Source organism: Penicillium daleae, assembly GCF_028827525.1.
Source record: "Penicillium daleae strain IBT 16125 chromosome Unknown utg000007l_segment0_segment0, whole genome shotgun sequence".
In the NCBI taxonomy this organism is placed as follows: domain Eukaryota; kingdom Fungi; phylum Ascomycota; class Eurotiomycetes; order Eurotiales; family Aspergillaceae; genus Penicillium; species Penicillium daleae.
In genome coordinates this window covers 124,718-139,798 of record NW_026623155.1, presented here as the reverse complement: position 1 = coordinate 139,798, position 15,081 = coordinate 124,718, and the positions used below count along the sequence as shown (strand labels likewise).

Here is a 15,081-nt window from a genome sequence, read left to right as displayed (position 1 = left end):
CCCTGTTTCAGGATCAAAAAGCCTATGATGACACAATAATTATAGAAATGGCCCGTATTCACTGGCTTGATTTATGAAAGACGAAGGGCATGGCTTAAGAGCACCACGACCCTGTATTTCGAGATATTCTTGCGATGGCATGACCGATGAGAGGTCCTATTCGCCTCTGATCCTACATTGCGAAGAATATTATGGGAAAAAGAGTGGCAAAGATTTATATACCAGGTTCTAAACAGAGCTTTACTTTGAGTATAACCTGCTAATAATACCTTTTGTGTTTTTACAGGTCCTGTGGGTCAATGACGACGCAAAAAGGGCCCATTAGCGGAAACAAGGCGATCATGATCAAGCCGTTTACACTCTGCGAAATGAACCTCTCCTTGAATCATTCTCATAACTTCGAGAACGAACAGTATCAGCATGAATAAGTTATATGCAAGGTCAAAATGTCTCCTCGTTTTGTTAGCTTCAGCGCCAGTAAAAGCGACTTTACAGGTGCGATGCTGTATTTAGACTGGTCGATGACGTCGGGACCCATGGAACTGGGACAGAACCATCAGTACGGCCGTAATGATGGCTTTCAGGGTGCGGCCCCCGACCGGAAACCCTTTATTGGACCTCTATTACGCATGACAATTTAGGCATCCGCACTCAAGTTGGCTGAATTATCTGCGGCAATGTCCTGAAATTATTATTGATCAGTCTGTGCACAAGTACCACCCCACTTTTAGCTCCGCATTAGGCCCTATACGTCACGAAGGCCGCGTCCCAGATGACTGTATTAAGTCACTGCACCGCCGTCTCTCCTGCGAGAAATATTTCTCAAAGATATACCCATGAGATAGCTGCACATCGATTCTGGCAACTGTATTCACGCCGAGAACTCCTAATAAAAATTAACCGCCGTGGTTGTCCATCACATCATGGCCACGGACAAGGTCTACAACTGGTGCCAGCAGTCTGCAAATGTGACTTCAGAACTGGCCAAAGACCCATCGCAATGTCCATTGAAAATATTCAAGGATCTCTATGAGCACCATGATCATACTCTGCATCTCAAAAAGCCATCACATGAAGATCCATCAGACCAGCAAAAGGACCAACTGCAGAAAGCACTCGCTTGCGGAAATTGGGGATCATCGGTGCCAAGTGAATTGTTCCTAAAGGTGAGAAAAATCCATCATCACATCCCCTCCCCTTAAAAGAGGTTGGCTTCAGTGAGAAATGAGCTGATTAGATGTACAACAGGTTTACCATGGCGCACTTAGCACCTTGGAAAAAGATCCATCCGTAGGAGTGGTTTCGCCTCCTTTGATGGGCAGCACAGGAGTTGTTCCTTTGACCATAGTGGCACCATTGCCGGACCTTTGTCGACATCTCGCAAATTGTATAGCTCGAGCCAAACACGAGGTTTTCTTGGGTACGAACTTCTGGGTTCTCTCAGATGCATCAACCCTAGTCACCAATGCCATCAGGGAATTGTCAGAACGAGCTGGACAGCGCGGTGAGAAGGTCATCATGAAGATGGTTTATGACCGTGGCGATCCGCGACAGGTTTGTTATTATCTTCTAGACAGTCAAAACTCATGCTCATGATGGCACAGGCATGGGAAAATCGGTTGACAGTCCCCGCCGAGCAATATTCTGTGGGAAAGGTCCAGTTACCTGCTCCAGAGGAGATCCCAAACGTTGATTTGCAACTTGTCAATTATCACCGACCGATATTTGGCACATTCCATGCTAAGTTTACTGTCATTGACCGACGCATAGCTCTATTACAGAGCAGCAACATTCAAGACAATGACAACCTCGAGATGCTTGCCCATTTCGAAGGATCTATTGTCGATTCCTTCTATGACGCGGCGCTCCTGTCATGGGGAAAGCCTCTTGATCCTCCTCTCCCACTTTTGAATTCTCCCGCTAAAGACGCTCCAATTCCTTGTCATGAAGCTAGAAGCCCTGAGCTAGCCTCGGGTGATATCACTGAAATTCTTCCTGAACATACGACAAGCTCACCAAACTATGATGTGAGTATGATACAGGAGGTACATCGACTAAATAGTACGGTTTATCCTAGGAGTGGTGAATCGCCCACACAAGCGGTGACTCGGCATTTGAGTATGTAGTTCCAAGACTGCTTCTGCAAAGACCAACTGGACTGCTGCTAATCCGTAAATAGATACCACAATCCAACCTGATACAACTGGTGATGCACCGGACAGCGATCAAGAAGTCAGAATGACACCGTACACATTACTGCCCAGCCACGGTCAAGTACCTATGGCTCTGGTGAACAGGGAACCATATGGCTGTGAGTGAAATACATTTTCCTTGTCCACTATTGGATTTTGTGCCTAGAACTTTCTTGGTTTACTGATTCCGTCCCAAGCTCCAAATCACAACAGCACCAACACACCCCAGAATGGGGCCTGGCTATCGGCAATCGACCATGCACAACAATCTATTTTCATACAAACACCCAATATGAATGCCGAGCCGCTGCTCGAGCCACTTCTGAATGCTGTCCGTCGTGGTGTCGTCGTAACCTGTTATCTGTGCTTGGGGTACAACGATGCGGGAGAATTGTTGCCTTTCCAGAATGGCACGAATGAAATGATTGCGAATAGGCTATACAAGGCTCTTGATTCTAATCAAGAGAAAGAGCGGCTTCGGATTTTCTATTATGTCGGAAAAGACCAAACAAAACCCATCCACAACTCATTCAAAAAGCGCAGTTGTCATATCAAGTTGATGATCGTCGACGAACAGATTACCATACAAGGTATTTTCAACGAATCATTCATCTCGACTCGGGCTCTGTTAACTCTCTCTCTCTCTCTCTCTCTCTCTCTTTTTAGGAAATGGAAATCTTGATACACAGTCTTTCTTTCACAGCCAAGAGGTTAATGTCTTGATTGACTCAGCATTGGTTTGCCAGGAATGGCTCAAGATCATCAATCGCAATCAGAACACAGCCAAGTACGGTGCTGCTAGTGTTGAGGATGGATGCTGGCACGACCCTGAAACGGGTGAAATTCCACCGGGGTCTGTTGGCATTGATCCTGGACGGTTTAGCTGGGCGCGTGGAATTGTTGGTGCTGTAAAGCGAGTAAGAGGAGTCGGCGGCTTTTAAAACTCACGTCTTTATCAACCTTTGTGCCACCTATAGTTCATGGCTGGGGAACTTTGTATGAGCATTCTCTGTGTTACTGCAATTAATGTTGATGATATAGCTGCTTCTTCCAGGGAATTGTGAGACCCAGGCGTTGCGATAGCTGTGTACATGACAAGGGCGATTTTCAATAAACATATCGGAAGTTTTTGTTCTCTTTATCTGTCAGACCACCCCAAGCTGCCTCATCACTGATTTGATACTCGTTGCCACTGGATGTTTGTAGACGGTCTCGACGTCTGTTCTCTTTCACATAGTACGCGAAGAGAACAACCGCCAGGACTGCAGAAGCTGCTTGAGTCGCGAGGACTGATATCTTAGCCGATCGATACTCAGGAGCCTCTCGAGCCTGGAAAGTTTGTGGCCCAATAATGTTGCCAACGCAAAAGAACCCTGCGACTGCAGCACTTGCGAATGCACGCTTGGTATATCCTGCGCAATTAGCTGCCACCCAATGGTAGATTACCGGAGCCGGGGCCACAATTGCATTAACCAAGTATATCCCAGCTAGCACACCGGCTCGATTGCTCTTTGGAAGGAAGGACATAAGCCCGCCACCAATGATTCCAGGAATACTGCAGATAAATACCCAGGCCCATCGATTCGAAGCCTTGCGAATACCGATGCCGACGAGGAGTGTGAATGTAATGCTGACAATGCCAGATGGAGCATTAAGAAGGGCAGCGATTGGTCCTCCGAAGCCAAAGCCAGCTATGAGGGTTGACGAATATGCTATGACGACCCCACTAGAGACCGCTTGCTTTGACGGTAGAGATGCTCATTAGTTTCAACCTATGACTGACGACTCCTAAGGTCATATCTCTGGGAGATTAAAACGTACCAAGGCGAGCATTAAGCAAAACAACCATACTTGGACGTCCATCACTGCTTCGAGAATTTGTCTTGTGTTGAATTTGCTGTTGCGGATACCGGTTTGATTGACCCGTGTGTGCTGCAAAAGAGCGACTTTTTCGTCGTCGGATAACCACTTCGCCTTCATAGGTGTGTCGGGGAGAAAGAAAAAAGTACCGAAGCCGACCACCACCGTTAGCAGTCCCATAACCAGAAACATGCTTCTCCAGCTCGCGAATCTGCTGTGAACATGCTGGAAGCCAAATGATATTATCCCGCCAATGATCTGCGCCACTCCAAGGCCCAAGAACCAAAATGTAAATCTGGGTGCTTGCTCAGACTTTGTGTAATATTGGCTGCTGATCAGCATTAGCGACGGCCCGACAGTGGCCTCGAATATACCCAGGAATATCCTCGCGACCAGGAGCGTGGTGTAATCCTTGGCTCCGGCGGCAGCAGCAGCAGCGATACCCCAGCAGATCACATTGATACCTAGCCATTTCGCCGGAGGAACCTTTTGAAGAAAGTATACTAGAATTATCAGTGGTCAGAATGTAAAGGAAGACTAGGAAATACAATATTCATACCGTTGGGGACTTCCGCGACTAGATATGCGATGAAGAACGCACTTGCCCCGTTGCTGAAGTCGTTTCCTCTCAAATTGAGATCGCCTTTCATTCCCATGACGCCTGCATACTAGAAAGATAGGTCCTCAGCATGTCATTCCATATCATCTCCTTTTTTTCTTGTGTAAACCGGAGGAGAAGCTTACATTGTACATCACTTTGTCGATGAATTGCAAAAAGTAGCAGCAAAACATGAAAGGCAAGATTCGCCGATCGACCTTATGACGAATGTGAGCCAAACCCCTTGGCGAGCTCTCAGTATTGCATTGTTGATTCAGAAAACCTAGAGCATCGTCGGCAGTCGCGAGGCATGGTACCGCATTTGTATTCGCGGCCGATTGTTTAGCCTTAGACATGCTTGCGGATTTTGAGACGAAGAATTAAGACAACTATGGCATAGAGACTCGATAGAAAATGTTCTGGATGACGGAAAGTGGTCAAGGAACCCTTGTTCGAGTCGAGATGAATTGTAAATTTGTTGAAACCAAAAGTCAGAAGGAGGGGACTTCAAATAAAAGTAATGGTACCCAACCGTGAAGAACCGAGACACGCGCCGATGTAACCAATGTCAAGTTTGCAGGGCCAAGAGAGGCCAAGAGCCGCCATTTCAGAAGAAAATCCTCTGATGTTCATGATTTGGCTTGATTTATGCATGATCCTGGCCAGGGTCGCACTGGCATGAAATTTGAGTTTAGCACGCCTGAATCGCCCAACCCATTATCCTCGAAAACCAACAGATCGGTGGAACTGCCCACAGGGTGGCCCGCAATAGAAACTCGGGGTAAATATATGAAGAATGCACAAGGAAGATGGCATTATCTTTTAGAAATTAATTTTCTGAAATCTATTGGCCAAGCCGGACCATAGCCGGGAGCTAATTGGAAGATGTTTAAGAGAGGAAAGTGACCGGTTGTTCAAGTTCTATGTCTTCTGTTCGCTCGTATAATCTGCGACAAAGGAGAACAAGTTCAGAACTACAAACATTACAGTGTTTTTGGATGTCCCAGTCTAATAGTAGATAAATGTCGAAATAATTGCCTTTAAACGGTTGGAGTTGATAGTCCATTAGATTGATCTTTTCAGCAGAGCATCAAACGACAAATCCTTAGAACGACCGATAGAATCTTTTGTTATCTGATCGTGCATCTGCATGCCTTTCTATCGTTCGGATGATCTTTCAAGAAATGTATTTTCCGATAGCAGCGCAGCATGAGTATACATCAAGGAAAGATCAGCCTTGCCGAGGCTGACTATTGGCCTGCCAAGCAGCTGGTATGTAACGACCGACTTGCTGCATTGCCAACACAGCTTTGTCACATAGACATATAGTAAATATCATGTTTAACAGCGAGAATTTGAAGCTGCCATATCTCATGTGATTTTGTCAGATCTTGGATTACACCGGCTTTACACCGAGCGAGGTGATTGTAGAGCCACTGAAATGGAAAGGGGCATCAAACTGCTCTCCCAAGACATTTAGAAACTGAAATACTCCCAGCAGGAAGGAGCTGAGAAAATCTTACACCACGATATGGAGTGCCAAATACCGTACTATCCGACAGACACAAAATATAGCCGAAGCTCAGAGACAACGTGCATTGGAAAATAGAACAAAGACTGGCAATAATTGTATTTCGCCTCCGGAACATCCCATAAACTACCTTATCTTCATTTCAGTAGGGACCGACGACAATCAAAATTTCCTTCCAGCTTCAGTGAACGAGAAATTATAAACTCCATCCTCATTAAGCGAGGGCTGTTAGACGTCTTTGTTGCGTCCCTTCTCACCACCCTCTCCAGCCACCTCCCCATCCAGGACCCCCCAACCACCACCGTGCCAACCACCGCCCCAGCCACCACCCCAGCCGGGTCCCCAATGCTCATTGTTCTGGTTGTTATTCTGAGCATCGTCGGCACGTCTCATAATTTCTGGGCCTATTGCACCAATGAGGCTATTAATTCATGCATTAATGGATTATGTTCTTACTACCAGGTGCCGGGCCAGGTGCTGGAACAGCAAGAGCTGCCCCTGCAAGAGCAACCAAAACGGCGAAGTAGTTGAAATGCATATTGTGTTGATTAGTTTCAGGGATCAACTGATACAACTGTCTTAATAACGAGACAACCAAGCTATAGCAGGCAAGAGATAGTCTGACCACAGTCAACTTCCAGTTGGTTGATGGAGTTGTTCCAAGATCTGGTTTGCTCTGAAGGACTAGGATAGATGAGAACAATTTATATCCTTTGAGAGCTGCGTTGAGAGCGGCGAGTCTGCCACATTCAACTGAATATCCTCCGATGGCCTCCAGATCCCTCCAGATCGTCAACAGCTATGGATTCTGTCGCCGTTATCCTGGTCCCCGTCTCGAGCTATTAGTGTAAGTTTTGAGCCCTGCTCCCTGTGTCTGACTATTCCGACAGGCAATCAGATCATCTTGGCTATATTTCAAGCCAGAAGAAAGCTCCAGGAATTTTACTCAAACCGATTATTGCTTCAGACTTCTTGAAGTTCTACTCATAGGCAAATTTACGTGGCATTGGAGCCGGACTCTGTAGGCTTGGTCCTGAATTACTGCCTCATACACACGCGTCATGCTACCATGACAACCAATTACTGGCACCGGAAGATCACCCACAACTCAAGTGTTTGTAGAAAGAAGTAGACCAATGTATTGATGCTTATGGTACCGACTGTCCAGGAAACACTGAAGCGTGGATATTCCCAGAAGATATCGATCTCCTCTTCACTCCATGTGTGGCAAAGGTGCTCTTAAAGCTACCTTCAGGTGTCGCTCGCCCAAAAAGCAGCAGCAATGATAGTGACCTTGCTTGCCTGTACGATACTGATCTCATATTGCCAACAACATGAACAGATCCACTAAAGGTGTCCAAACTAGGTTGTGCTCTAGTGCCAAGCGTCAGCATTTAATTTTTAGCATCACTCAATCTAAGTTCCCTTGTGGCCCTAGTAGAGAAAAAGTGATGTCATGACATCTTTACGTGGTTTGACTGCTGGGAGAAGAAAGTTGCCTCTTCACTTCATTGTCTAGGCCGTCACCCAACGGACGGCCAACTTGAAGCTCTTTCCTGACACAATCGGAGAATATATTAGGACAATCCAATTGCAACCATTCCTGCCCTCCGGAATCGAGGACACCATGAGGTGAAAGGATGAACCTATTGACCGGGGCTTTTATTTCAGCTCTGTGGGACATTTCAATTGACTATGAACTCCCTGCTTCGAAAAGTTCTGCTGGCCAATCAGATTTTCAGCCACCTCCAGTATATCCTTGTCTCTGGATATTCCATTAGCTTCATTGACAATAACTTCATAGAGTGGGTTCATGGTGTCCCAGAGACATATCATGAGTAGGAGAGAGTGGAACTGTCCATCCTGAATCACGTCCCTGGTAGAGACTTCGACGGTGCACACGTCCCCCGATACAGTAATCGACGGGTTGATTTGAATGCGAGATTCCAAGCTCACAGCGACCAGAAATGCCGACCGCTTCGGTGAATTTTGTTCTAATTTATGAACGAGTCGAGACGAAATTCGACATTCGTAGCTGTCTGAATTAGATGTATGCGTGACTAGACACCAATGACTTTTTCTATGAACTTCAAGCTCGGGCTGTATCATTCAAATTAATTGTGGGATATAGTGGCGAATATTGCAGGTGCGAGGCTCTACTGTAGCTTCTGACTTGGAGTCGAAGTATAACAATTTTGAAAGGACGACTCGCCCCGGTCTGGATGAATATATATGGAATGGCGAGTATTGAAGGCCCCAAAGACAGAACCGTAGGTGGGTGTGTCCGCTAGGGACAAAAATAACTCTGATGATTTCTTTGGCTGATTACCACCTGCATGTCCCCCTCATGCTATTCTTTCGGATAGTCGATCATTTTGTAAAGACCCCGGGTACTGCCGACTAGAGCCCCAGGGGACAAGAGGCCCCTGACCTACAGTAACTGGAGTTGAAGCGTCTCGAAAAACCCCTCACCAGCGCCACTTTTGGGGGCCAAAGAAACCGCGACCAACCACCTGGCGCGGAATGTGGGCAGTGGCCTGATGATCTTGGCTATCATTCCTTCGCAATTTCAGTTTATGAGGACGGCTTATTCGCAAATGAAGCTCTCACTTTGTTTTAGTCGGCTGTAGATAATTCTGCGACCACATATCCCTGTGGTAGCAATCCGTTAAGCAACAAAAATGAGTTTTCCGCGTGGAATCATAAATAGACCCTGGAGCACAACACAGCGCCCCGGAGCCTCACTTGGATTACAGTAATCCACTTGAAACTGGCGGTGCTTCTCGCTGCAGCGATCGTCATGCCAGGATGATATTATGATTGGCAATTACTGTAGTCGTCGTGCCGTGCGGAGATTTCATGATTGAGGCTATCCCTTCCCTCACGCGACGAATTACCGCCGCTGAAGGCCGAAGGAGACCACCCTGTACAGTATCCCGCTCAACCCGAGTGTTGAGATCAGCGATAGGCCCGTGTGCATTCAGCCGTCGATTATCAATATACAGTACATACTGATGGCCTCTTTTGTTTCATCATCTGCAAACTGGCGCTGTAAAGTGGAGAAGACTGGGGCGGACGTCCTTGCGCGCGCTGCTAGGCGCTTAGTCGTGCGAGTTCTCCGAAAGCGAGCGAGAATCATTATGGCCTCTTAACGAAAAGCCTCCCACCCTGAGACTCAACAAAGCTATTTCACTATCTTCATAATTCTCGCCTATAGCGACCCCGAATGGTGCAAACGTGAGATTGGGCAACCGTGTTGTGCTCCTGCTACTAGCCACCGCTGCGCGACATTCTCTCCATATTCTTGAACTCCTTTGTTTCGAATGACACGAAGTCCCCCACCTCTACCATACGCCAAATAAAAAGAAAGGAGATAAACAGATATAAAGGTGCATGGGAAAATATGGCACCACCTTCAGTCAGCAGCGGTTCGCAACGCGGCGACCTGCCTATAACGAGAACCTCATCGGTCTCGTCCATTCACCATCCCCCAGAAGAACGCGAAGCAACAGCCGATAACCGCAAGTCTTTCGATTATACCTCCCAACCATTATTCACCGAAGATCCGACTTCGTCAACTACCACGAAGCCCCAACGAAAGAAATCGTTTGACTGGAATGGATCTTGGGTATGGGAAATCGGTGGATCTGTCCTGGGAATCATCTCCCTCGCGCTTCTCATTGCCTTTCTCGCCAAAATCAATGGAACTGCATACGATCATTGGCAATACTCGATCTCTCCCAACACGGTCGTCTCCGTAATTACTACCATTGGCAAGGGGGCGATCTTGGTTCCTGTCTCGGCGTGTCTCAGTCAGCTCAAATGGAATCGTTACCGAAGACCCAATCGTCTGTCCGACTTGCAGGCTCTAGACGAAGCGAGCCGTGGTGCCTGGGGATCGATCGTGTTGTTCTGGTCGATGAGACCCAGCTTGGCCACCATTGGAGCAGTGTTGACTGTACTGGCCCTCGCGATCGACCCCTTCTCCCAGCAGATTATCGCGATTCACTCGAGAAATGCTGTGGCTCTGAATGGAACGGCCTATGTCCAAATGGCTCGCGGTTACAATTTGAATTCGGACGAGGAAAAGTCTCCGACCATGCAAATTGCGGTGCTGAGCGGGCTGTTTCAAACTAATGCCGCCTTAGATCCGTACTGCGAGTCGGACTATCACTGCACGTACCCCCCATTTATCACACTCGGCATCTGCAGCAAGTGTGAAGATGTCACCCAGGATACCAGCCAAACCTGCAAGACTTCGCCACAAACAGCGGCCCTCAATTATCTCGGCTCTGGTTGGGACAATATGCGCACGAACTGCACTTATCAATCACCCAGTGGATTCGATGTGAATCTCGCCGATGTGACGTTGAGTATGAATCCTGGGCGAACTTTGACCTACCTGCAAGCTAAATCCTCGATTGTGCCTAACACGACCATCACGAGCATCGCGGGGATTGAAAGTCCCCTCATTTCGATCTTGAGCTTGGTCGACAGCAACAAAACTTACTATTCCCATCAGAATCATACTCAACCACCAAACAAACCCGATATCACGGAATGTGCAATATATTGGTGTGAACAGGCGTTCACAACGGCAAACACTCGCCAAGCATACCAACCCAGTATTACTCAGCCTCTAATTCCCATCGACCCTGTGGTCACGGAAGGCTCAGCCATTCGACACGACCAGCCATATCTGACTGCACCGTCAGGATTGTCCACAATCTCTGGAGATTCTTCTTATCCAATCAATCATACGACCTATACCACCTTGACCTCCGATCTATCCACTATCCTCACGTCGGATTCGGACTCTTCCACGGTCTTCGCAATACAGAATCTTGTGACGAGAAACATCACGGATATTCTCTCATCTCTTGCCACTAGTATGACCGATGTCATTCGTTCCGACCCAGACACGAGCATCTCTATTCCCGGCAAGGCATACTACTCCCAAAATTTCATCCATGTCCGATGGCCGTGGATTATTCTTCCCGTCTTCGTCGGTGTGATGTCGACGGTATTTCTCGTCATTACTGCAATTTCGAGCCGAAAAAGGGTGCTCTGGAAGTCCTCCGTGTTGCCTTTGCTTATTGGCCGGCTTGAAGTGCAGCCGTGCCATGCTTTATCAGCTGTGGATCGTGTAGACGAGCTGAGCAGCAAGTCTAAAAGAGTTCGAGTCTTTTTGGAGAATGATCCGAGACTGACATTTGTGGAAGACACGAGTGCAAAGGAATGATTGCAAGCTTGGCAATTATTGGAAAGACCGCCTTTGAGACATTGACAACTTCGAGGCTCACCCCTCTATCTATTCTGCTTAGAATTGCAGAACCCTCGTCCCATTATCTGTGGTCGGTGAATATTTAGCTAGAGCTACCAGAAACAAGCTCACAGTAAGATGGCCAGTACATGTTTTGTGCGGCTTGCGAAAAATGGTGTATTACTTCGAAATGAATGACTAGTCTAGGAACCTGCCTATGGGTTTGCGCAGTGGTGGCCGCAAAGGTTGTTTGCTTGCGTTTTGCGCCTGGCGGCAAAGCTCGTGCCCGAAAGCTCCGTAGCTCCTATAGTATATCTCCTCTGGTAATTAAACTTCTAAGCAGTCCGTAATAGTCCTGCTGGCAAGACTGGATACTGGTACTGTCCTTTCAAGCTCGTCTACAGCGGGATGCGTACGGACTACATTCGTGTTATGGTGGGACAGGTCACTACAATCCTGTAGTCCTCCGGATGATCTACGATGGGGTGCATGGACAAAAGACGTTCCCACTTCGGCATAATTTTGGATAGTAATAGGGTTGAGTTTATAACATCAGAAACCACACAGCAGCGCCGACCGCTAGAGCACTTATCCCAGGGTCTTTCCCAATGCGAAGACCACCCGAGTTCTTCGCCGAGTTCTTCGCCGCCCCAGGAACAGCGTCCTTGCCTGATGTGATCTCGACAATGTCATCCGGAGCGTCACCCCATGCAAGGTTCGCCAATGAGACCTCGTCGTTCTCAAGATCAAAAACCGCATAAACCTGGCTGATGAAATTGGAGCCCAGAACAATGCTCCCCTCAAATTGGAGGTCTTTGTTTTCACAGATCGTGAAATAGCACGTCTCCTGGTTGGGATTCCACCCATATTTTGCCACAGTATCGCTTTCTTGGCTAACAAATGACATCAGGTAGAACTGGAATTCTAGTTTTCCGAATTTGAACTCTATTGTCGAGTTCTCGCTCACCGCGCTGCAAGAAAAATTGACCTGACCCAAGTGGTCCGGAACGGAGGTGTTGCCGATCTGGGCATTCAGGGCCTGGGCCACAGACTTGGGCACATAGGTCATTCCAACCGCAGTGTCAAATACAGCGTCCAGTGGAAATTCCTTCGACGATGTGGATGTTCCGTTGATCGAGATGTCATCCATATTGATACGGAGAGCCTTTGTTTGGGTTGATCCGTTGACAATAGGGAAGGTGTAGAGAGATCCGTTGTATCTGGCCTTGTTGACGCCGCCGAACAGAGCTGTCTGGCCCCAAAGGCTGAAAGCTGGAGAGTTAATGGTTCCGGCGTCGGCCAATGCCTGGGTCAAGGAGGTGGAAGATGCATTTCCGTATCCAAGGCTCAAGGTATCTGCATAGGCATTAGCAGTTTATTCTCAGTCGGTCAGATAGCTCGTTCGTACTGGCAGTGATGATGCGATTCGTGATGATGCCCATCTTCATAGTGTTCAGTGTGACACCACCAATTGTCAAAACATCGGTCACAAAGTCCCCTTCGGTCATGACACCGGAATCATTGTATGCGAATCTTTCGTCGAGCTTCTTGACAGTGGTTGAGGCAGTCTCGTTGAAGCCTCCGTATCCACCACAGAGGGACTGGTTCGTATAAAGCTCGCAATCGGAGTCGTCCACGCTCTCAAGCCAACAGCCGTTTCCCCAGGTCTCAAAGTAAGTTAGGAAATGCTGGGCCGGGGTACCGAAAGTAACATTGGCGACGTAGGAGATGTACTGGAAAGCAAAGTCAGCCTGCAAGTCGATTCAATTCCCCGCGCTGAACCTACATCGACTCGTTCGTTGTCAAGGTCAACATTGACCGATTTCGATCGCTTGGAAAGTTCAGGGGAAGAGTCGCGTATCATTGGCACCGCAAGAACCGCCGGGCTGTCTCTCTTCTCCAGAATCAGTGCATTAGTCACGGCTGCACTAGCCAAGCCTATGAGGCAGGCTAACACAGTGCGCATTATGATGGCGCGAGGCGAAGTCCAGATCAAAAAGCGTGGGCCCGAAGTTGAAGACAAAAAAATAGAGGGAGGAAGAAAGAAAGAAAAAAGCGACAAGGAGGTTCCGTGAAAAGAAGTGGAAGACTCCGGGATGTTGGTTGATGAAAGCTCTTGGAAGTGCGCGAAGCTATGACTGGCTGGATTTGAATCGGTAATGCAAACCAAAGGTAAAAAGAGGAATGAACATGCGACCATCATTTACATACAGACAGACCAACCTTTTCACCTCGGCGAACGAACGAACTATCGTTAGGGGGTACTTCTGGGGAATGCGGCCACCTTGGAACATGCTGAGTAAGCATACATAAATTGCCTAACTACAGTACATCCAAGGCGGCAACGTATCTCACCGCCTTCTACGACTGAATTTGATATGTCCCTATTCCCGTGGCCACGGAGCCAGACTGACTACTTCAATCTCTCGAATCAAGAATGGGGCTTTAAAGGAGAGAATAGAGTAGGACATATTTACTCTCGACACTTGAATTCTTGTATCGGCTCACCGACGGCCAAAGTATTTCCGACATTCTCATCACGTGATGCCCTTAATACTGGCAGAATAGACATACCAAGCGTGTGCCAGATGGTCTCAATACCCATCCGTAGTGAGGCCGGCGACGGGGTACTAAAAGGGCCTAGTAAGGGCTCTTAGCGCCGAAGAACGTTACATGAGGCTGAAAGCCCCCCCCCCCCCCCACCATGTCCATCCGCGGACATTTCGCCGGCTATTTCACCGGCTAAATTCTCACATCATATGGAAACGTGAAAAGAGGTTGGCAAGTCTGAGTGGGAAGTCTGAGAGAAGTGGAGAGTATACCGCCCTTTGACCATAGAAGTGATCAACAAGCTGGAAATGTACGATCCTCCAAAAAATGTGCAAGCTGTATCCCGCGAGAGGCAAAGTGACTTGTGTATTTTGGCCCCCGGTTTTCTATTTGGTTGCATCACCTTGGCGGGATCCACACCGCGTTGGACTCATTAGAGAAATCGCGATGCTAGAAGCGAATAGATCGGGTAGCTGAGCAGCCGAAGTCCTCCTCTCCAGCTAACAGGTCCTTCAGCCATTAATGGCTCGAATTATCAAATTCTGGTAGCCTTATACAGTATGTGGAAGACTATGAAAAATCACCACTTCGACTCATCCCTGATTATCGATCCGGATGTATTTCGGTGGACCATCCAGGCTGTATATCGCTCGTCACCATCAAATTCATCCTCTACCAGCGCTACAGCAACTGTGATCTGCTTTTCTCACTATATCAACGCGATGAAGCTCGGGCCAACAAGCGCCCATGAGTATATCGAACAGTGCTGTTTGAAAAGCGACATAAGTAGATCGCTTTACATGCCGTTTCTGGGTAAAACCAACTTGCATTGAGGGGTTGCAAGCTTTGATCACGATGTTCCTCCTGGCTCCCCTCTCCGGAGATCCAGAATGACTGTCCAGGGACTCCATTGATCATTGATGGTGTTATAGATGCTTGTACTGATCCTATATCAATGGAAAAAAAAGACGAGTCAAAATGTGGGACCATGCTGAAATTGGAGGGGAAGTTACTCGAAACTGAAGCACTGAAATCCCTCGAGTGTGATCTCGTGTCCGTGTCACTTGTCTGCGTCAAGGACATTTTG

The 15,081-nt window shown here is 47.7% G+C and overlaps 5 protein-coding genes across 5 annotated transcripts; 2 read left to right on the top strand and 3 right to left on the bottom strand.

Moving 5' to 3' along the window:
* Positions 1-923: 923 nt before the first annotated feature.
* Positions 924-3,133, top strand: N7458_007292 (IQ calmodulin-binding motif protein; the record flags this gene model as incomplete). The annotated part of the gene is made up of 6 exons (XM_056910674.1): positions 924-1,166; positions 1,249-1,554; positions 1,605-2,118; positions 2,180-2,311; positions 2,390-2,782; positions 2,859-3,133. The coding sequence occupies 6 exons, from the start codon at positions 924-926 to the stop codon at positions 3,131-3,133; spliced, it is 1,863 nt and encodes a 620-aa protein (XP_056763500.1).
* Positions 3,134-3,299: 166 nt separating this feature from the next.
* Positions 3,300-5,006, bottom strand: N7458_007291 (allantoate permease; the record flags this gene model as incomplete). The annotated part of the gene is made up of 4 exons (XM_056910673.1): positions 3,300-3,932; positions 4,014-4,555; positions 4,612-4,720; positions 4,797-5,006. The coding sequence occupies 4 exons, from the start codon at positions 5,004-5,006 to the stop codon at positions 3,300-3,302; spliced, it is 1,494 nt and encodes a 497-aa protein (XP_056763499.1).
* Positions 5,007-6,409: 1,403 nt separating this feature from the next.
* N7458_007290 (uncharacterized protein) lies at positions 6,410-6,719 on the bottom strand (the record flags this gene model as incomplete). Its single annotated transcript, XM_056910672.1, has 2 exons — positions 6,410-6,585; positions 6,638-6,719. The coding sequence occupies 2 exons, from the start codon at positions 6,717-6,719 to the stop codon at positions 6,410-6,412; spliced, it is 258 nt and encodes an 85-aa protein (XP_056763498.1).
* A 2,865-nt stretch (positions 6,720-9,584) lies between these two features.
* N7458_007289 (DUF3176 domain-containing protein) lies at positions 9,585-11,423 on the top strand (the record flags this gene model as incomplete). The annotated part of the gene is made up of 1 exon (XM_056910671.1): positions 9,585-11,423. One exon carries the CDS (start codon positions 9,585-9,587, stop codon positions 11,421-11,423), a length of 1,839 nt encoding a protein of 612 aa, XP_056763497.1.
* Positions 11,424-11,988: 565 nt separating this feature from the next.
* Positions 11,989-13,410, bottom strand: N7458_007288 (uncharacterized protein; the record flags this gene model as incomplete). The annotated part of the gene is made up of 3 exons (XM_056910670.1): positions 11,989-12,800; positions 12,853-13,177; positions 13,231-13,410. The coding sequence occupies 3 exons, from the start codon at positions 13,408-13,410 to the stop codon at positions 11,989-11,991; spliced, it is 1,317 nt and encodes a 438-aa protein (XP_056763496.1).
* Between the last annotated feature and the right edge of the window lie 1,671 nt (positions 13,411-15,081).